Genomic DNA, 21,393 nt, shown 5'->3' with positions numbered 1-21,393 from the left:
TCACAAATAATGCCCTAAATCTCAAAAAATTTAAAAGCTAGAGAGTTCAGGTCTTTAGATAAAATGTTTGGAATGAGTTTCTCCACAACTTCGTTGAAGAAAATATTTGTCTATTTGAATTAAAGAAGAAAATAAATTTCGTAACTCACTACTAGGGGGATTAATCATCAATCCGATCAGACGGAAAGAAGGGGAGTTCTATTCCAAGAAAGTTTCTCAAAGACTGTACATTGCTAAAGTCAACAGTTTTGACGCAATCTAAAAAACCCCTTTTTTGCTCTATGGGACCACTGTACAATGTAACGGTATTAGATTCCTTGTTGGTGGTGTTGGTTGTTGGTTTGGAAACATTTGCTGTAATCGTTATTACTTCGATGTTGGTAATGGCAATTGGTTTAGTGGTACTGGGTCCGATCATTGTTGAGCTGGGGTTTGTGAATGCCCGGTCTGCAGTCGTTGGTTTACCAACTGGTTGTAGTTGTGATTCTATACCGGCTTTGGTCGTATCAGGTGGAATTTCTTTAGAAGTCTCTGCGCAAGGTTTCCCGTGGTGTAGCGGATGATCACAATATTGACAGGTGAGTGACTAGTGTTCGTTGAGAATATTCAACACCATGAGGTGATTTGCATGTGAAAGTCAAGTAAGAGGGAATAGGTTTTGTAGGACGCATTCTCACCACACGAACGCCGTTGTGGAGTCTTGGGAAGAAGTTCCTCCAAGTATCCTCCTTAACACTATTCACTTCTCCGTATTTTGACATGATTTGTTTGATAGTGGAGGAACTAGTACGTGGTGCCAGGTCATGTATATTTATTTCAATACTGTCAACATCTATATACGTTGGGATACTGTATAAAATGTCATTACATTCGATGACGTGTTTCATGTTGTTCTGGGAAGCGAATGATTCTGCTTGACTAATGTTTTTTAACATAATCAGTACCGCATGACGTAAATGGTGGAATTGCACCGCATAAAGTACCGAAAGCTATGTTGAACTTCAAGTTCACCTTCAACATTTGCTCCACTTCACGAATTGATGGTCTTACCGGACATTTCGAGTAGTCAACAGCAACACAGTTTGCCCGCACCGTCATAGGGGAGACTGAGGAGACTTGATCCCCGGGGAGACTTGATCCCATCATTGTAACTCAAGGGCTGATCAGAATACATTAATCGAATATACTAGAAAGTTGCGTAGTTTTATCTAAACATAAGTTTCTTTAACACAAAAAAATAAATTGGACATGTGTTACCGATTTTTTACCGATTTAAAGAAAAAAATCTCAGAAGAACTGAAGAAGATTTATTTTCCAAATTTTCAAACTTTTATACAATTGATAAAGTCACCCACTGCATACTATACTTTTGCATATAGAAATACAGGAGAATGTCAATTATATGAATACGCTATGATTGAGCTGATTTTTTTGTTCAACTATATTTGTACTAAAGTTTGCTCAAATAGATGCTATGGGTTCACTTGATCCCTTCAAATTCGTGGAGATTTGATCCCCTTCGCCATGCTTCATACACACTACTGAAAATAACCAAATTCACACCAGAACAATTGAAGTCATTGTTGCCATAAAATAACAAAAAAACTGTCAAAAATGAACGCTTCATCATACAAAAACTTAACTGTAAATGTTTACTACAGCATACGTAGCAACCATGCATCCCACATTTGACGTTCCTCGACCATAATAACGACAGCTTTCAAATAATTGCACAGAGATTTGGGGAATTCGTAATAAAAATCAGGTGAGAGATGGGTAATATGTAGTAACAAAAATAGTAATATCAAATCACAACAATTTAATCAATACCATAATACATTTATAACATTGAATGGGGTTAGGTACCAATTTTCGCCCTATTGGGGAGGGTACCACATTATTTCATTATTAATTTCATTATTTCAGCTTCTTTGCTTTGTTATTAGGAGTCATTTTTTTATTTCGATTATGGAGGTTTTAGCCTTAAGGTCATTCGCCTCTTATTAAGAGCCAATATAATAGCAACATTGTCTTGAGAATGGTGAAAATCTTCTGTTTGAGCGTAGCAAAAATTCTAATCGAGTACCCCAATTATCGCAACACCATTTGAGCAAATGCAATGAGCAAATGTTCTAACCAAAGGCTTCAGATTGGTAGGATGATAATAGAAACAGGGTAAAAATAGGCTTATTACCCTACATGCTCTTTTAAACACGTTTTCAAAAAATAATCAAGTGTCCCCAAATTAGGGATCGAGTCTCCACTAATCAAAGAATTTTCCATTTTTTTGTTGTTTTCCAAAAATGCTCATAGCTCATGTTTAGTATAATATTTCCATGTAATTTTTTTATGACAATCAGTCAACCCTAGAAACAATATAAAACTACAAAAAATACATAGTTTTTTATCATTCCACGGAGTAGGATTGATAAATAAAAAAGGGAATCAAGTCTCCTCAGTCTCCCCTATACTTTTGCTTTGCATTGTCACTCATTGTTTGTTCACGTTTCACACACTAGGTAGAAGGAATCAATTTTTGCCTTTGCAAATAGACCAAGCGTCGGGTAAATTTGATTACTTGCCCTGGTATAGCAGCGGAGCGATTTCTAGCTTCTGAGCTGAGCGAGATGAGAAACCGAAGTGATCTCCGACTTCTTCTCCAAGGTCGGAGGCAACTTAAACGTAGCTCGATAATCGTCGTATTGCACCCGGGGCCGTTTCTCGGTTTCCCATCCCTTGGTATGGTCGCAATACACGCCCTTGTTAGTAGTGCCGTGAAATCATTCGCATTTAGGTTGAAGAGGATACCCTCAAATTCAAGTTCCTCGACGGACACGTTCCTGTGAAAGATCGGTGTTTTCCAACTTCACTCGTTTATATATCTCCCATATATTCAAACCGTGTCCTGTTATCAATGCTATACCAGATCGCTTGGAGGTCGCTGTGGATATATCCTCGCACACTTTTCAGTCCATCTTTCCGGTTACTCCAAGGCTACAAAAATTTACATCGATAATGGATTCTCGGCTCTCCCTGCGGTAAGTGCCGATGATATCATTATTTGTAAGATCTATATTTAGCTTTGCTAGAGCATTCTTGATCGCTGATGGCCAGGCAAAGTTCTTTTGATTCCAGCGTCTATCTCGAAAATTTCGTATGTTTCTGGTTCTTGGAATATTTAAGAATTAAAGTCTCTTCGGCTTCTTGGAAAACGTCTTATTCGATTTTCACAAGCTTAGTCTTAAATGGAAGGTTTAATAGCAGATTTTGATCTGGTCAAGTTCATACGAATCGCACATATGGCTGCGGAAATACGGTATGAACACTACGATCCCATATGAAATCTTTAAATGTCAAAAACCTTTCGGTAAAGCTCATGTATATTGAATATTGAACCACATATAAATCGCCAGGAGTCTGATTTGAATTCAGATTGTTTCCGTATTGAAATTATTCTCGAATGCAACGAGCAATTCTGTCTCTATCGACTGTTGCGTTTAAAATGGAATCGATTCAGAAGTCGGTCAGTATTAGCCTTTCCATGAGATATTTGTTTGATAATACACTGGCGGGTCCTTCCTTCCGCGACCAGCAAACGTTTCATTTGATATTGGACTGGATTGACGGATTCATTTAAACTTCATATTTACCTGAGAATGGTCAAAATAAAAATTATCATGGGATGGTAATTTCTAAAACTACCATAATAGTTTTCAGTGACGAAAAGCAAAACTCTATGGAAGCTGTTGTTGTTCTATAAAACGTTAAAAATTTCTTAATTTTGATCATTATAAAAAAATTATTTGCCCCCTGATTTTTTCAGCGATTTTGAAGGGGGGGGGGGTGACATAATTTTTAAAAAAGATTTGTAATGGCCTAATTACAATCACGGGGCACGGCAGTCGATAAAAGTACATTCGTGGGTTTAGAATAAGCTGCTGCGTTGGAAGATACTGCCGTAGAAGCGAAATTCCGTCTTTCTTTATTTATTAAGTCGGGCAAAATTGGAGCAAGTTGGTTGAGGATGAGAGTTTCACGTATGACGGTTGGTAATTTCATTACTATTTGTAGCCGCAAATCCTGGATGAAGTAATGTGTGGTGTCGCTTTTGACATAGGCAGGAAGAAAAAGTGGATGCACATTTCCGAACAAAGTGGTCACTCCTAAAACAATTGCTGCAAATCTTTCGTGTGTTGCCGATATTTAACCAATTTAACTGACCAGTGCCAATCAACAACGATTCCATTGCTCGGGATTTTTTAGTTAAGAAAATAATGAGATTAGTGTATGTAGGTTCAGCATCATAAGATACATACTCTTCCCAATCCTTGAGTGTTCTGGCGTCTAATCGGGAACTAAGAAGTTGGACGAGCTCCAGTGTTGCGTTGGTTCGCCTAATTGCGTCAGAGTTTTCACATAACGTTGAAAATCCTCTACCATTGCTCGAAGTGCTAAGGGGCATTTCCCAGTAAGCTTCGAGTGGACCATCAACGATTGCAAATGTTTTTCTTCAATAAATGCTTATTGGCACTGGCGGATCCAGGGACTATTCGACCAGAAACTGTATTGGTAAAAAGATATTTCCATTTTCCTACTTCATCATGCTAATATTCTAGAAAGGTTATACAAGGTGATCAGTTTGTTTTGTTCTTTTTAACATTTTTTAACCAAGTAAAAGACAATTAAATTTGGTGTTAAACGTAATTTCTAATTTTTGATAAAACAAGCAAAGTATAGTTCTACTAGGGTTGTGGTACCGGTAACGAAAATCCGGGAATCCTGACGGGCTCGTTGTTGTCCATCTATTGGACGTTGTGTCCTGTTTCGAGCGCGTCGCGTTTCTATAAAATGTTACTAACGTAGAGTTAAAACTTGACGAGAATCAAAATGCCAGAAATCTATCCGGTGATAATTGAAGTTAAATGACACACTCATCAGTAGAATAACGCAGTATAAGTAAACAGTGGTTACACTGGACGTAGAAAACGTCTTCAACAGTGATAGTTCGGCTACAATCGCTGATGCGCTGCACAGACTGAGAGTTCCCGAGTACTTCTGTAAGATTTTTAGAGGCTACTTTCAGAACCGGCAAGCGACGGAGTGCTGAAACTGAGCCTCCTCAGAGGCGTGAAGATTGTTGGTTTTGCGAACGACGTGGTGCTCCAAGTGATCGGCGAATCACTAGAGGAAGTGGAAGTACTCGCAACGGAGCCGATAGATGCTGTGGAAGATTGGATGCGCGAGAAGAAGCTGACGTTAGCTCACCAGAAAACCGAGATGGTGTTGATAAGCAACCGCAAGGCAGTGTAGCACGGTTCGGTCGGAGAGTGTATCATAAACTCAACGCGGGAAATTAGACAACTAAGAGTAATGATAGACGACCGACTTAGCTTTAATAGCCACATCGACCACTCATGCGGAAGGGCCGTAAAAGTGATCTCGGCACTAGGTCGTCGGTGCGCCTGTGAACTGGAAATTAACCCCTCACCCAGAATCGCAGGATCGGCCTCAGAATATGTCCGGGTAGCATCGGTTTCGGAAGATCTTCCACTGCCGGGGAACTCTTCGTCGGAGTAGGAAAGATCCACCGTTGGGGACTATTGCGAGTAGTTCGCAGCGAATCACCGGCTTGAATCGTCGGGGCACCAGTGAATTGGACGCAATCCTCCACCCGGAAACGCTGGACTGGCCTAAGCCTTCTGCCGGAATGCATCGAATCAAGAATTACGCGTTCGTCCACGGTTGCGGGAGACATTCTTTCGTCGGGGAACTCTCCGCCGAGGCTAACTCCACCACCGAATACGACAAACCACCAGTATAGGGTCACCGGGGTACCAGTGAATTAGAAGCCATCCTCCAAACGGAATCACTGGATCGACCACGGCAATGCAAAGAAGAGCGCATGAATGATATCATGCCGTGCAGGACTGATATGGCGGTTATGAGACCAGCGAACTAGCACGACCAACTAGACCTGGAATCCAGTGAAGTGTATGAGCACAGCCTCCCCTCGAAGTAGTCATTTCAAATGGAATCCGGGGGATCAGGCAAATGTCGAACTCCTTGGTGGAGGTTTGGGGAGTAGGGTTCAGAGTTATCTTTTCTGTTTAGCGTCCCTCACTCTGACATACAATGGACGAAATCGGTAGAATGGTCTAACTATTGAACGTGTAGTGGGTAGGCGTAAGAGCTTTACCACAAAGTAAAAAAACACCCAACTGGCCCCCATTGTCGAACATTGAAACAAGTCCTTGCTTTTATTTGCTGTTTTATTTGCTCGGTGACATTTGTAGCCTCCCCAAAGACGGATTCGCCGCACAGTTCAGTGTTCAGTTTTTTCGCCATAATGGCATATATTTTTAACGAATAAACCAAAAATCAATTGTCCTAAGTGACTTCCTTGTGTGAAACCTATAGGTATTTCAACTGAGATTGACCGAGTTACTCTAACCCTTCAAAGGCTGCATTATGATATTGGATTTAAATCAATTATGGTCAACGAGTGAGAAACGACGCTTCCCAACAGACTGACCTTCATTGAATCTGGTTGAATCAACACTTATACTTGAACTTGTGCTAGTTGTTCTCTTTGATTTTCGGGATAATGTTTCTGCCATTCCACTGAAGAACAGTGATCAAATCCGTGACTTTGTTCGATGATTTAGCTATCAAAGGTATCCTTCGATCACTGAAAGGAGGGGCCATTGTCAACTGCATCAAGAATGTTTTTACTGCGGGGAGAAAGCATATTACGATGCTTTTCAGAGGATCCACAATATCAAAGAATTTTATTAATCCAGCGCTGATTTTTTTCTCCAGCTGGGACATGGGCACACCTTGAGCTTTGATGTCTCAGGAAGTGCTGGTAACCTCTTTGCTGAGCTCAGGTTTCTGAGACTGGAAGCTACATGCTTCGGTCTTGCACCAGTACTACCTCTAGTAATTCTTTTTGGAGGACCTTGAAGAGAAATCTTCTGACCTTTACAGCGAAGCTTAGGAGAGGAAATGGTCCTCCTTTGTCTATTGCTTCTAGCCGCAGCAGAAGACATTTCCTCCTGGGGTTCATCATAGTCGCCTTCGTCAGTAGACAAGTTTGTATAGATATTCGTAGAGACCGATCTCTAGAGCGCCTCTGATGGGAACGCGTAAACAGCGCGTCTCCTCGCGCTGTTTGTGCGCGGGACATGTCGGGAGATCATGTGGATTTCATCCACAGTAGAAACTATTCAACATACTTTCTGCAATAATCCACATGATTCCCACCGCATTTCCCACAACTAGGCCTATTACTACAATAGAAGGTTGCATGTGCCAAATGATTTGTATTTGTATTTGTACAAATTTTATTCATCTAACATTTAATGTCTTAATGAAATTTCCTAAAACTAGTGTGCTTCAATTCGTCTTCTAAATCCGGATGCGGTGAGGTTAAAATCAAATAATTCGGAGAACTCGTTGTACCTCCGAACCATTGCGATGACAGGACTGTTGGCAGCATAGTCAGTTGGTCTCATTTCAGGAACAAGCATCACTCTTTGGCGAAGAGTACGAGATGGCGCATAGAAATACATTTGTGCTAGTAGGTCAGGTACGTCGTATTCATCCAGCAGTATTTTGGCCACAAAGACTTCATGCGATGTCATTCTCCTTTCAGCAAGGGTGTGCAAGCCTAACAAACGACAGCGGTCTTCATACGGCGGCAAGTTTTGCGGATCACTCCATGCCAAGAAAGGCAGAGCATATCTGACAAACCGTGTCTGAACGCCTTCGATCCTATTGATCCAAACAGCATGGTAAGGATTCCAAACGACATTTCCAAATTCTAGCATCGAACGCACTAATGCACAGTAAAGAGCTTTAAAACACAAAGGATCACGAAATTCGTTGGATATCTTAAACATGAATCCCAGTTGTCGATTGGCCTTGTCAATTGTAGCAGAGAAGTGACGATTTATAATCCAGTATTACTCCAAGGTCTTTGATGTAGTCAACACGTTGTAGCTGATTTCCAGAAATATTATAATCAAAAGGGATGGTGTTCCTAGTGCGATGAAAGCTGATGACACTGCAAAAAATAGTTTGCCACCAGGATTTAAAATACTAGCTACGTCATTAATAAACAGCGAAAATAGCAGCGGTCCGAGTGTACTACCTTGACGAACTCCAGAGCTGTTTGAAAAGTAATCAGACTTAGCAGTGCCAATACTAACAGCAAGTTGACGATGGACGAGATACGATCGAAGCCACTCACAAAACCTAGTCGTGCAGCCAAGTTTTTTTCAGTTTGGCAATCAGGATATCGTGATTCACTTTGTCAAAGGCGGATTTCAAATCAGTATATATCGCATCCACTTGAAGTTTTTTGCACATATTATCCATACAAAATGACGTAAAGCTCACTAGATGTCCACCGAACGGCCAGGATAGAAAATATGCTGACAGGTGCTAATATAGTGTCGGCAGGAAGCAAATAGTGTTTCGTTAACCAGTGACTCAATCAGTTTTGATTCAACTCCAAGCGAAGTAATTCCACGGTAATTTTCAACGTTGCGCTTGTCACCTTTTTTGAAAACAGGGATTAGTGTCGAACATTTCCAGTGCACTGGAAACGTTTGCTGCTGAAGCGACATATTGAAAAGTTGCGCGAGTGGTGTAGCCAAGATGTCCGAGAATTTTTTTAACCCTTAAATGCGCAATGTTGTTTTAAAACAACATTGCGAAAACCATCTCAAAATTATCATAGTAACGTACCAAAACTGTTAGACAATTTTCAGAAAATTTGAAAAAAATTACTTTGCGCCTTTAAGGGTTAATACAGCTGCACGCATAATACTCGGACCGGGACCAAAGGACGCTTTTGTCTTCTGGATAGCCGAACGAACCATTTCATCGTCGATGACGAAAACATCCATGCTGAAAATGTCAGAAGGGACGTCTCGAACACCGTTGTCAATTACCTCAGGCGATGCCGAATCTTGAGAGAAGACGCTCGAAAAGGGCTGTGCAAAACAGCAGAAAAAGCTGCATCGTTGTTGAGAAACATTTTTAAGATGGGAGACCAGTTTCCTTCCTCTTAGTGTTAACAAACGACCAGAATCCCTTGGGGTTTCGACGTAAGTTCAGTTGTATGCGATTTACGTAACGTCTATAAAGAAACTTGTTATAACTGCGGTAATCGTTACTAGCGAGCGGAAAAAATCGCTTCGATAAAGTACAACGTCGATTAGTAAAAGCACGAAGTCCTTTACTACGCAAGCGTTTTAGTCTGCGTAGAGTTCCATTGGACCAAGGTGATTTCTTGGTAGGTTGATATTTCGGGACTGAAGCTGCAACACATTCCAGAAGTAAACAGTTGTAGTGAGTTACAGCATCGTCGACATTTGCAAAATGTTGCAACTCATTCCAGTTGATCCGCATTAGAGAGCGTCGAAGAGCGGAATAATCTGTCTTGCGAAAATTGAATTTATCAAGAGTCAGTTCGTCCTCGTAACGAAGACATCGGCGGAACTTCAGCAAAACTTCCAAAGCAGGATGGTGATTGTCAAGGGGTACTAAAATTTCGGGCGCCTCCACAACAGAACATTCACGTACTGCACTTTCACTGACAAAAACTAGGTCCAAAAAGCGGGACTGATGATTGGAAATTAGACTAACCTGTTTCAGTCCATGAAAGGCTATTCCGTCAATTAAGAGACGACTCGCAGGAGTGGTGGCCGAAGCAGGTCGGGGAATGCAAAATCGTGACCAGATGGAGTCCAAATGAGCCCGGGTTGGTTGAAATCTCCAAACAGGAACAATTCGTCACTAGAATCTGCGATAGAACAGACGTATTCCACGGCATCAAGATGAAACTGCACAATATTACAGTCATGTTGCTTTTCCGGAGGTATGTAGGCAGCTCCTATGAAACAGTTTCTAGATGCTCTGCTAAGTTTCACCCAGACACTCTTAATGGAAGAGAATCTTCCTTCCGCAATCCGACAAGAGACGAGAATCTTCGAAACAGCCACAAGAACCCCACCGCCACGCGAGCGGGTATTGTTAGTGGTATTGCGATCAACTCGGTACACAGTGAATGAATCGCCAAATAGCTGCACAGTTAATTTTATCATTCAACCAGGTTTCAGTAAGAACATAAACGTCATAATTTCCATCCATAACAGCCAAATATACATCGTCGACCTTCGTTCCTAATCCTCTCGTATTTTGATAATACACTCGTATCGTCAACTGCACGTGGTGCACATTGTCCGGGGACGGTGGAAGTAGCGAGGCAGGGAACAGCTAACCCGGCCGAGGGAGTCAGTTTTTTGGCAGCATAATGAATTCACGGAACCGCATTCCAGTCGGCCATGACGCAGGATCCAATGCTAAATCCTTCAATCCGGGATCAAGCCCAACTTTGTAGGACACAAATGTCAAGTTGGTGATATCTTTTCCTTTGGGAACCAAGCGAACAACGACATCAGGGTCCGACGAGTTAAGGCAACGTGATACCACCTGCTGTATATCATTGTCGGTAATTAGCAGGTTTAAACCGGACAGATACAACCAGAACTTTTCCAGTGAAGCAGCTTGCACGATAGACGGCACTGACAAATCGCTTAGATCAATTGGCTTAGTTCCACTAGCAGCAGGTGTCACAATATCTGGCCTGCGGTCTTCCCAGCGGCGTTTTACACCCAGTCGGGGCCAAGCTGGCGACCCAGAGATAGTTTTTATCTGTTGTGACTTACCAGCAAAGTCATCTATTTTCCTGCTCAAATCAGCGACAACATCAAAAAGTTGCTGCACTTGCCCAGGCAAATCAGCTAGCGGCGGTTGATCGTTATTGGTGTCGGCAATATAAGACCGAATTGAACGGCCGTTCAACTCAGTCCTACATGGGGGGGGGGGGGCAAATAAACAGTGCCTTCCCAGCTACAAGCGCTTCCTTCAGAAGACGAGCGTTAACACCACAGCATTGTTGGCTAATGTGAAAATACGACTCACAAAAACCACAGCAGATAGGTTCAAGGTCGCAGATATCACGTTTGCACTCTTCCTCTTTCTTCTTCTCCATATCGCTGCGGTGCTGTCGCTATAATAAGCAACTGGAGCAGGCAAAAACAAACAGCAGCATTTCGCGAAACAAAACAAATGCACTACGGCAAGTGGAAAATGTACGATTCACAAATCTTTCACGCTTAAACTGTAGACACGTAGTTTATCAACAAAATGCGCAATGACTAGATACACTAATTATAGTTAAACCATGAAAAATACTACAAATAAACAAACACTATACGCGGGAAGCTAACTCTGCCTCCCTCATCCAATGGCGTTGCAATTAATGCAGTTCATGACTCGCGATACAAGAGGGCGAACAGGTAGACGAACATTGACAAAGAGGAGATAGTTGGGTAAGGAAGACTCGGCAAAGATCACCCGATCAGAGTCTGAGTTGACATATTTCCTCTTTCTGACAGTTGCGACTGATGCGGAATCCAAGCGTTTGCGCTCCATTACCTTCACTGGCAGGAGCATGGGGTCTTTGAAAAAGCCAACCCCATGTGACCAGTAGATCCTCGCAATTCAACATCGAATTGGAATCGACTCCGCAGATTTCCAACCGATTTGTTAGTACATATACTCTGTACTCCTTCGTAAAGGGCCCGTCATCAGCAATAAAATAATAGTGGTACTTCAGTTGAATTCACACTTCGTACAGCAGCAGCAACAAAAACTAAAAACTATTTGCTTGCTGGCCCTTCTTCTTCTGTGAGTAACGGTAGGAATCGTTCCGGTAGTTGCCTGGGACACACTTAAACAAAACTGTCCAAGTACAATGGATCACCGACGATCAACTTACGATTAGCCGACAAAGCAATATTGCCGTGTATAAAAACGCACTATTTTCTTTTGGCACGTAAGTCACAAAACCGAGAGCAGAAGAAAAAGACGACCTATCACAGCCGAGAGCACGCCTACTATGACACACTGTACTTGTACTTGTAGGTTGGTGAGACAACCCAATTGCACAATATCGCTGTTATCGTTAAATGAATAAAATTTCCCGATTTCCGGTCTCATTCTTCATTAAGACGGATTTTTAAAACAAATGGTCGGTGTTAAGTCAGACTGGACTAAGTGACAAAATATTTTTTTCGAGAAAAACGAGTTTAAAGATTGAATCGTAGCATCCTTTACATTATGATTGGAAATTATTTTTTGCCGTAATTCTTGTTTATTGTTACATATTTCAAATCTGGCAACAATCGAATGTAGCTGACGATATTCTTTATCCTGTGCTATCATTATTTCATTTTTTAATGTTTTGCGATTTAGTCCGGTCTGACTTAACACCGACCAAATGTTCTGGATAGGGTGCAGTCATTGCTGAAAATGCGTATCGTAGGTTTATGTCCCCCAAAAAGAAATCATGGGGTTAAACAAATCGAATCATCACTTGTATCTAGACGATAAAATTTATAAAAAAAAACTTTATTCAAGTGCAACAATATAGAAGAAAAACTATAATAACTTACTACTACACAAAGTTTTTAAGAATATTACTATTGGCTACTTGTGTGTCAAATATAAATAATTATCTGTATATTTTTAAAATACTGTTATAAATGCATTGAAATACTAAAAATGCATCCTTCAAAACCGCAGCGATACCGTTCTGATTTTCGATTCATCATTAGTTCCGAGCTCGAGAAAACCCCAGTTCTGCAGTGTCATCAAACTGTTGAAGAATCTGCAGGAAAATTTCCTAGAGCCGTGTGCACCTACTAGCAGCGCAAGGCGCTCAAAAAGCACCCGATTACGTTGGGTAAATTGAACTTCGTGCTGCATGGCAAGAAAGACTTGAAGGATCTGATAATAAATGAAACGATGCGCACAAATTTAGTCTAACAGCCTTATTCTACTTACGGCGAATGGATTTTTCGAACGAATGTGTTTCGATCAATTCCAACTCTCATTTGATTTTCTCGTTCACATCCGTTCGTAAAAGATATCCAGCGCAACGCAGTATAATGCTGAATCTTTCGTGTAATATCATGTGATAAATGTTGTACTTACCGATACTAAAGCCTGCAAGTGAAAAAAAATTAATTAATGATCCTTTGAATTAAGGTTTTTTTTTTAGTTTGTCGGTCAAATCTTTGAGTGTTTTGGAAAAGGCTTACATGACAAGTTGAGCTCAGTTCAAAAATATAAATCGGATCAATTTTGATCTTTCGTCAGAAATATAGAAATCTTTACGTCTGGATGAAATTGGTTGTGATATCAATCGCAAAAATTAGATTTTCTAATTGCAAAACTCAATGCATGGAAGCTTTTCAATTTGAATATGAATATATTCCATCACTAACCTTATCATGTGAACCAAATGGCCCGTCTCTCTGCGACTTTTCCGGAGGCCTATTGTCATCAACGGGATTCGAACCGACTGGATGAGATCTAACGGTTTCCACATTGACCTGAAAACCATGAACAAAGCAATGAATTTCAGTGAATGGTACAAAAAACTGCTTTTATACCATATTTTCGCCATGCACCGTTTCCTGCTCGATTCTTCCGTTTGTAACGGAAATACTCTCTAGCTGTGGCGTTTCTATACTTGTTGCGTTCGGAACGATCGATTGGATGTCCAAGCCGGTACTCTGGACTATCGGTACTTCCGGTAGTGATGGTATCTCTTCTATTGGAACGGGTGCTGCTTTGGACTGCAGCAGGTGTTGTCCTCGATCCTCATCTTGAGGACCTTCCAAAATCGTATAAAGCTTACTCGTTGCTTGTTCCCGAATGGAACTGATATCACCGAAGGTTGTAGATTTGTCGCGCAATATCTGTTGCTGCTCGATTTCGGCCACCAATGAATCACGTGGACCGTGAAGTTCGTTCGAGGAACGCATCTGCGTACCCGCACGATGGTTTTGCATTACCATAAGCGATTTGATCACATTGCGTCCATTATCGAGCCAACGTAAATCTTCTAAATCATCAAAGATTTCAAACTGACGTCTTAACTCGTTAGTGTCTAGAGAAATAGAATCACCATACACGCGAACCTTTTTGACAGTTTTTGTCACTCGCCTGGGGCTGGACACTGGTCGACCTATGGAAGAATCGGACGTAGTAGGTTGATCAACAGGAGCTGGTACTCTTCTGATTGGTTCTTCCTGTGGCGTCGATGGAACCACATCCATAGGCTCGGAGATGTGGACACTTTCCACAGACGGAACACGTTGAACGGATTCTTGCGTTTCCTTTTCAGTAACGACTTCTACCTGTTGATTGCTTGCGATTTCTTGTTCAACTGCATGGCCTTCCATAAGCTCGGCAATCTGTAACGACTAAATCAAATATGAAAACATTTTTTTTTCCTTTAAAAGCATGTCTACCTCTTGTGCATTACTCGGTTTCAATGGAGTAGGATCGTTGATCGCGCTCAAATCCGCAGTTTCGAGACGACTTTTCTCAACGGGAACCTTTCGTCGGATATTTGCAGTAGGAATCGACGAAATCGGAGTACTGGCTTTAAGACCACCATCCAATGGGGGTGGCATTAGTAGTGCCCTTTCCTCAGACATTGGAAGTTCCTCAAACTCCTCAAACCGTCCATTGTGCTCTCCGGGGCGAAGGCTTGGAAATTCATTCAGAATTTGAGCCCTGACCTGAGGATCTGACAAAGGCAGAGACTCTAAATCTTCATCTATCCCTTCCAACATTGGATGCACTTGTGGCGCGGGAAGCGGAACGTCTTCGATAAGTAGTTCCTTTGGAGGCATAACCTGGGATAATTCAACTTGTGCCAAGGAAACATTCAAATCTTCCAAATTTTGTTCGATATCTCGTACACCTTTCGGAGATTGTTCATCATTCGGATTTCTTACAATTCCAATCTCAACATCTTCTACCACCGGTAGGGACCTACCCGCATCCGAAACTTCAGCGACGGGCGGAGCCGCTCCCTCAACCGGTATTTCCTCGGGAGCAGGAATGTTCCTGATAATGACAGTCGGTGACTTCTTGGTATGCTTGCTTCTTATGCGCTTTTGATTACGCTCAATCCTTTCTGAAAAAGTGAAGCAACAATAGGGCCACCAGTAGAACCAAATAGGGTCATTAAACCTACTTTCCAAATATTCATAGTAAATCTGAAGATGATCCTTTTCCGATGAGCACAACTTATTTAGCTGCGAACAGTTGTAGTTCTGAGCTAAATAATCTTCATGGGTTGTTGAACTGAAGAAATCAAAACGTAATTGAGGTCATTCTGGAGTTGCTGTAAAATAAAACTTACACAAGTCGTTTAAATTCTCGATCGTTGAGAATATCGGTTTTCCTTGTAGGTTTCGGTTTACACATCAATTTCTTAAAAACATCGCGCGCGTAAGACATATTCTTCAAAATGAAATAAACAAAAATTAAGAGAGAAAAAACCAACAAATTTGAAAAATAACGGAAAAGGAAGGAACACACGCTAAACATAAAAAGTCATGTTTTGGGGTCACTATTATTGGCTCGAATCAAAACTCGTCGAATTGACAATTGACGATAAGGGGCCCATATTATTGGCTCGAATCAAAACTCGTCGAAATGTCAATTGACGATAGGTTCATCCGGAGTGTTCATTTGTGTTTACCTTTTGCTAGCGTTGCCAATTTTATTTTGATTCCACGACTTAATGTGGCTACGCCCCTATGTTTAAGTAAGCCGGGCAAACGAGTGGATCACAGGTTCGCTTGCTTCCGACGGCGGGTCTGCGGCCTAGAACTCTAACTAGAACCGGTTGCGTCACTGCCCAACAAACAATTTAGCTGGATAATAGCTTAAACAGTTCTTGTTCAGCTTATTCTCTCAGATTAAAGGCTTGTTCAGCTTTCGTTAGGTGGAGCCGGAATACGAATTAGAACCAGCCAGCATTCCTGCTGAGCTTAACTGGAAAGTTTCCTAAAATTTAATATGAGAAATGAAAATTTTCTGGCAACGCTCCAGCACTCCGTTCAGGGTGGCCAGACCTACAGATTTTGGTCTTCCCTACCGATTCACAGACGACCTAGGGAAAACTACCGATATTTTCTTATTCCTACCGAAAACTACCGATTTTTATGGATTTTGGACACATCCTACATCAACATTCATTTTTTGGTTTGATTTGGTCTGAGATCTGTGTTTTCAGTATTTTACAATTCTATGTCAACACTACGTTTTTGGGACAACGATCCGGCCTACCGATAACTAACGATAAACTTTTAGTGAATTTACCGATATTAAGGAATTCCATCTGGCCACCCTGACTCCGTTGAACTCTAACGATTTCGCCACCTGGGAGCAAGTTTTACGCTATTGGCGATTCTACATTGAAACCGCTCACAGATAGCGCTGGAAGCGAAATGTTACTGATTTGATTTTGTTCTGTCGCAGTGCATATATTTTTTGTAAACATTGGTAAAAAAATAAGTTTTAAGCGCCAAATCATCGATCAATTCGTTGATAATTGTTTATGAAAATGAAGGAAAACCTTCATTTTTTAAGATGATGAGTCTTGCGAAAAGGGTGTAAAACATAGTGGTTTCTAATAGGGTAACCAACCTAATTTGGACCCCTACATATTTTGGACCCTGTTAATGTATTTGCCTCCTACACTGCCAAGTTTCTCTGCATTTGTTTGGTTTGATGCACCAATTGCATTCCTTGGGTTGTCTATTAAGTTTCAATATCATTAGTTCATCTCTAATTCTAACAAGGAACCACCTCGTAAATAAAAGAATTAAAAATTGATATTTAGTACAAGAAGATTCCTGACGAACTTTGAACCTTGATTTATCATCCACTTGAGGATGTTACTCCATAATACTGCTACAGATGAATTGTTACACGAAATATGTTATTGTTAACTCTATTGCATAACATTTAATGCTGCTTTGTTAAGTCTGCAGTAACCTAATTGTACCGATAGATTTTCTATTTCTCAAAATGATAGAACTAAAAAAATACTTCATGCAGTCAGCCTTCCACATAAAGATTAATGTGCCATTTTTAATTGGCAGTCACTGATTTGCTTATGTTCTTCTTTCATGCATTAAATATACTGCAAAGAGAATGAGTCAGTAGGTCAGTTTAATAGCAAAAACTGTTTCCAAAATATATTCAGTCACATTCAGTGTGTCCAAAATATGCTTGGAACACTGTCCAAATTAGTGTGGAAGGGTCCGAAATGTGAAAAATTCATGCTGTGAAGAAATGTCATTTTCGAATTTATGTCAATGTAAAAAACATCCATTGACAGTTTCCTTTCAAGAACAGTAATTTTGGAGCAGACTCGTGCATGTATTGCATTAAAAAACATAGGCAAGCAAATATTTTTTGACGTTTACGTAATTTCACTTCCTCAAGAGGTCCAAAATTGGTTGGTTACGGAACACGGAACGTGCCATTTAATCGCCCTTAATTGCCTAATATGAAAATTACAAATAATACTTATTTTCGGATTCATTATCTACTCACAGAAACTTATCAGTACACTAGGTAATCACCACAAAATTATAGGAAGAATCAATGGTGAAATTGGTATTGCACACCAAAACTTACCATAATATTACTTTTATTAAGACTTTAGGTTAGAGATCTTGTTCCACTATACTTACACATGATTCCACAATTTTCCACATTCGTTGGCTAAATGAAGTGCAATAGACAAACAAAATACAAGCGATAACACGCGAATTGTTTAAAAAACAATTTTAAGCTTAAGCCAAACATGAACCGCCATGTTTGAAAAACGCAAAAACAACCAAGTCCATTTCAGCCGCCAGAAAATTTGTCTAAGTGTTGAAATTGCCTTTAAATCGCATTCGCAAATTGCAAAGAGAATAGGGAAAGAGACGAATAGTGTGAAGCCAAAAATACCTTATTGAGCAGACCAATCGTGCAATGTAAATAAACATTACTCACGCCTCAGTTGGAGGAGATAAGTATTGTACATCTATCAAAAAATAAATTTCAATTTTCGTCAGAATTTGGTCCAATCGTGATTGTGAGGTGCATTCTAGAGTATATGTATGAGTAAAAACTAGCTTTAAAATTATTTCATGACTTTGTTTCGAAATGCGCATCGTTTGATAAACAAATCCAACGATCGACATACGGTTTGTTTTCAAAATATAATAGGAGTCATTTAAAGTGCTGCCGGTGGAAGCGGTTGCCAAAATTCTAGTGTTGAAATCATCATAAAGGGAGTGTTGCCGTTTTGATTGATTTTCACTCTTCGTCTCTTTCACTATTCTCTTTGGCAAATTGCATTTGTTCCTAGGGGCAATTAGCACAGGCGAGTTTATTCAAACGTCAAACTGTTTAAGTCGCCTGACCATGTTCGTCCGCATTTTTTTTGACCGGGGCGTAGCCACATTGGGTGGCGGAAGCAAAATAAAATTGGCAACGCTAGCAAAACGTAAACACAAATGAACATTCCGGAACCTCTCGTCAATTAACATTTCGACGAGTTTTGATTCGAGCCAATAATATGGGCCCCGCCTGTAAAGATAAATGCGCACACCTTTTTATATCATCAGTGTTAAAATCATTTAACAGTGGGACGGAAGTACACGTCAGTTGAAATGTTCTGTGTATGTGTGCATTGTTGTCGTTTTGCCGCTGAACATTCTATCCAAATCTTTCAAAAACAGATCACTGGAGACAATTCCTAAAATTTAAGGTAACTATTTAGCATATTCATGAATAAGAACCTTTTTCAAATAACTTTATACTTTTATTTTGCAATTTTGGGAAATTATTCTGTAGTTTAAAAGAAGATTCAAAGATATTGTAACACAGTTGCACTTGAGTTTACACCTCTAACACTGACGTGTTATTGATTTTTCAGATATTCTGTTGACCGCAAGTAAAAGTGATACTTCCAAAAGGAATGAGGAAAAAGAGCCTGTTAGTTTCTACACTCCTGTTGTTCCTATCCATCATTACCCAAAACGGTGCCGATATACCTCAGTCGGTTCCAAATTTGCTGTCCACAAAAAAAGAACGGCAAAAGTCGGAAAAACTTCCGCCCTGTAAAGCATGCTCGGTGTTGGTAAACTCTTTTCGCGATGGTATGAAACGAACCGAGCGGTCCAAGCACGAAGGTGGCGATGCTGCTTGGGAAGAAGATCGGCTCGGTAGTTACAAAACAAGTGAACTCCGCCTGGTTGAAATTCAGGAAAGCCTCTGCCGGGATGTATCCCGTGGAGAGGACCAGTGTCATCAATTGGCCGAGGAATATGAATCACTAATCGAAGAGTGGTGGAAGGTACACCAAAGCCATCAACCAGAACTGCATTTGTGGCTCTGCGTTGAGCAGGCCAAAGTTTGCTGTCTTGATGGATTCTTCGGTCCAGCATGCGAACCGTGTCCCAGTTGCTTCGGTAATGGAAAATGCAAAGGGAATGGGACTAGGAAGGGAAACGGCAAATGTGTATGTGATGAGGGATACGCTGGTGACAACTGCGAAAGCTGTGACTTGGAGTTCTACGAGGCGTTTCGGGACACAGAGAAGCTGCTCTGCACCAAGTGTCATAAAGCTTGCGCGACCGGAGGTTGCACCGGAGCGGGACCGAATGGTGAGTATTGTTTTTAACGGGGGAATTTGACAGAGAACTGATATTGCTTTACATTTGATCAGCTTGTCGCGTTTGCCGGAGTGGGTGGCTCATGGACAGTCAGCGAGGTGGATGCACGGATATTAATGAGTGCATCACGGCCAATACCTGCACTAAGCATCAGTTTTGCGTGAACAACGAGGGATCGTTTAGTTGTCTTGGTAGGATCATTCAGACATAAGGTAGTGCGCAGGTTGACATTGTTATATGTTATGTTTTGCAGAATGTGATAAATCCTGCGACGGTTGCGATGGAGATGGACCAGATATGTGCAAGAGCTGTGCCGATGGCTTTGAGTTGAGAGACGGCATGTGCACTGGTAAGTTTGGCCCATAATATTTAAGACATGCTTTGCATTTATTCTTGGTTGTGCTAGTTGCATTATAATTTAGTGTTTCCCTACAATTTGTCCTAATCCCAGTTCGCTGTCCTTAAATGTAAGGAAAACTTTTTGAATATAAACTACAACGTTAGAAAATGTAAGGAGTACGATCCTCAATTATGTAATGCGTGTTTGCCATAAAAATATCCTGGCATATTTGGAGAAATACTATATTCTTTTTTATGATTTTCGTTAAAATTCCGTTTGATTCATTAATTAGTGGCATTCCTGCTTTAAACATACATCTATTGCATTTGTTGAACATGATTAAACCGTCCATATTGTATCTCAGATACATCGAACGAGAAACGCAACCAGTATGTCAACTTTACCCGATATCTCACGTATCTGGGCTTATGTATAGCAACTTGTATCGTACTTCAGAGTTCGACGTGGCTAGCAGCTCTCGTTGGTTTGGCCGTTGCCGTCTACATCTCGGTGTCCGAATACTGGCTAAATACCAGCCCGCAAGGCACCCCAGCTCCCTCACCAAAGATACTCGATGACATTCTGCAGCAGCAGTAGGTTGATTTCTTCAATTGCATACGACGGTGCGAGCATCTAAGCGTCTCTAAGTCAGGAACTAGATTAGTTAGGGTTGTTTCGATACCATATGAACTAATTACGAGCCAGAAAAAAATGTTGCGTGAAGTTAGTTTGACAAGCACTGTTTTTTTTAACAGAGCTGTGTACCGCGTGTGATAGAAGTAATTAGCGCAACAAAGAGACAATTCAAAGTCGATCCAACCAAACTGATTCCAATCAGTATGTAGCCTATCATAGTTGATAACGGAAATGTGTAGACTAATAAACGATATCGATTCAAAATGAGTCCTGACGTATATTACTCATAATGTTCGTTCATTCCAGTTATTACCAAAGAGACCCAACACCAATCTGATGATATTTCCGATGAGGGAAGGACAGACAAAAATAAAGCAAACGATGAACTTTAACTCCGAACCAGCTGACTGATGGTAATTATTACATATTAGAGAATTAAAGTTGTGACTGTCGGCTCACTCTGGTGGGTCAAGTGATTCATATGTCGATACGTTTATTTGACAGTGTGATTTAGACCAATTTATTTGATAGATTTCAATTTAACATTTTAAATGGCTGTTAATGTATCTGGTCTAGTTTGAAGAAAGCTTTTCTGTGAACTAATTAAGTATGGGAGTTGGCTTCCTCTCTATCACAGGCAGCATAATTGTGACGATAGTAATACTCTAAGGTTATTTTGCACGGTTTTCGCAATTAGCACGGTTTTCCCAATTGGGTCATTAAGATATATATAGTTTTCCGTACTATTCGATAGATTTTAGGTCCAATATACATAATATAACATTATTTAAAAAAAAATCG

General features: G+C 40.7%; 2 protein-coding genes across 4 annotated transcripts; one reads left to right on the top strand and one right to left on the bottom strand.

Annotated features, from left to right (window-relative positions):
- Positions 1-12,966: 12,966 nt before the first annotated feature.
- On the bottom strand, positions 12,967-15,363 carry LOC131686253 (uncharacterized). Of its 2 annotated transcripts, none has more exons than XM_058970519.1 (6): positions 15,296-15,363; positions 15,128-15,237; positions 14,394-15,067; positions 13,530-14,345; positions 13,362-13,469; positions 12,967-13,080 (listed from the first exon to the last, which is right to left on the bottom strand). In XM_058970519.1, exons 1-6 carry the CDS (start codon positions 15,358-15,360, stop codon positions 13,045-13,047), a joined length of 1,809 nt encoding a protein of 602 aa, XP_058826502.1. In that variant the 5' UTR covers positions 15,361-15,363; the 3' UTR covers positions 12,967-13,044. The 2 variants fall into 2 exon arrangements, with proteins under 2 accessions (XP_058826502.1, XP_058826503.1); XM_058970520.1 differs by having other exon boundaries at positions 13,530-14,336.
- A 3,229-nt stretch (positions 15,364-18,592) lies between these two features.
- LOC131681502 (cysteine-rich with EGF-like domain protein 2) lies at positions 18,593-21,144 on the top strand. Of its 2 annotated transcripts, none has more exons than XM_058962314.1 (5): positions 18,593-18,709; positions 18,878-19,607; positions 19,670-19,807; positions 19,870-19,965; positions 20,899-21,144. In XM_058962314.1, the coding sequence occupies exons 2-5, from the start codon at positions 18,920-18,922 to the stop codon at positions 20,982-20,984; spliced, it is 1,008 nt and encodes a 335-aa protein (XP_058818297.1). In that variant the 5' UTR covers positions 18,593-18,709; positions 18,878-18,919; the 3' UTR covers positions 20,985-21,144. The 2 variants fall into 2 exon arrangements, with proteins under 2 accessions (XP_058818297.1, XP_058818296.1); XM_058962313.1 differs by lacking the exon at positions 20,899-21,144 and adding an exon at positions 20,321-20,859.
- The last annotated feature ends 249 nt before the right edge of the window (positions 21,145-21,393 follow it).

The sequence above is a fragment of the Topomyia yanbarensis genome, chromosome 2 (assembly GCF_030247195.1).
Source record: "Topomyia yanbarensis strain Yona2022 chromosome 2, ASM3024719v1, whole genome shotgun sequence".
Lineage (NCBI taxonomy): Eukaryota > Metazoa > Arthropoda > Insecta > Diptera > Culicidae > Topomyia > Topomyia yanbarensis.
This window is presented reverse-complemented; position numbering and strand designations above follow the sequence as displayed.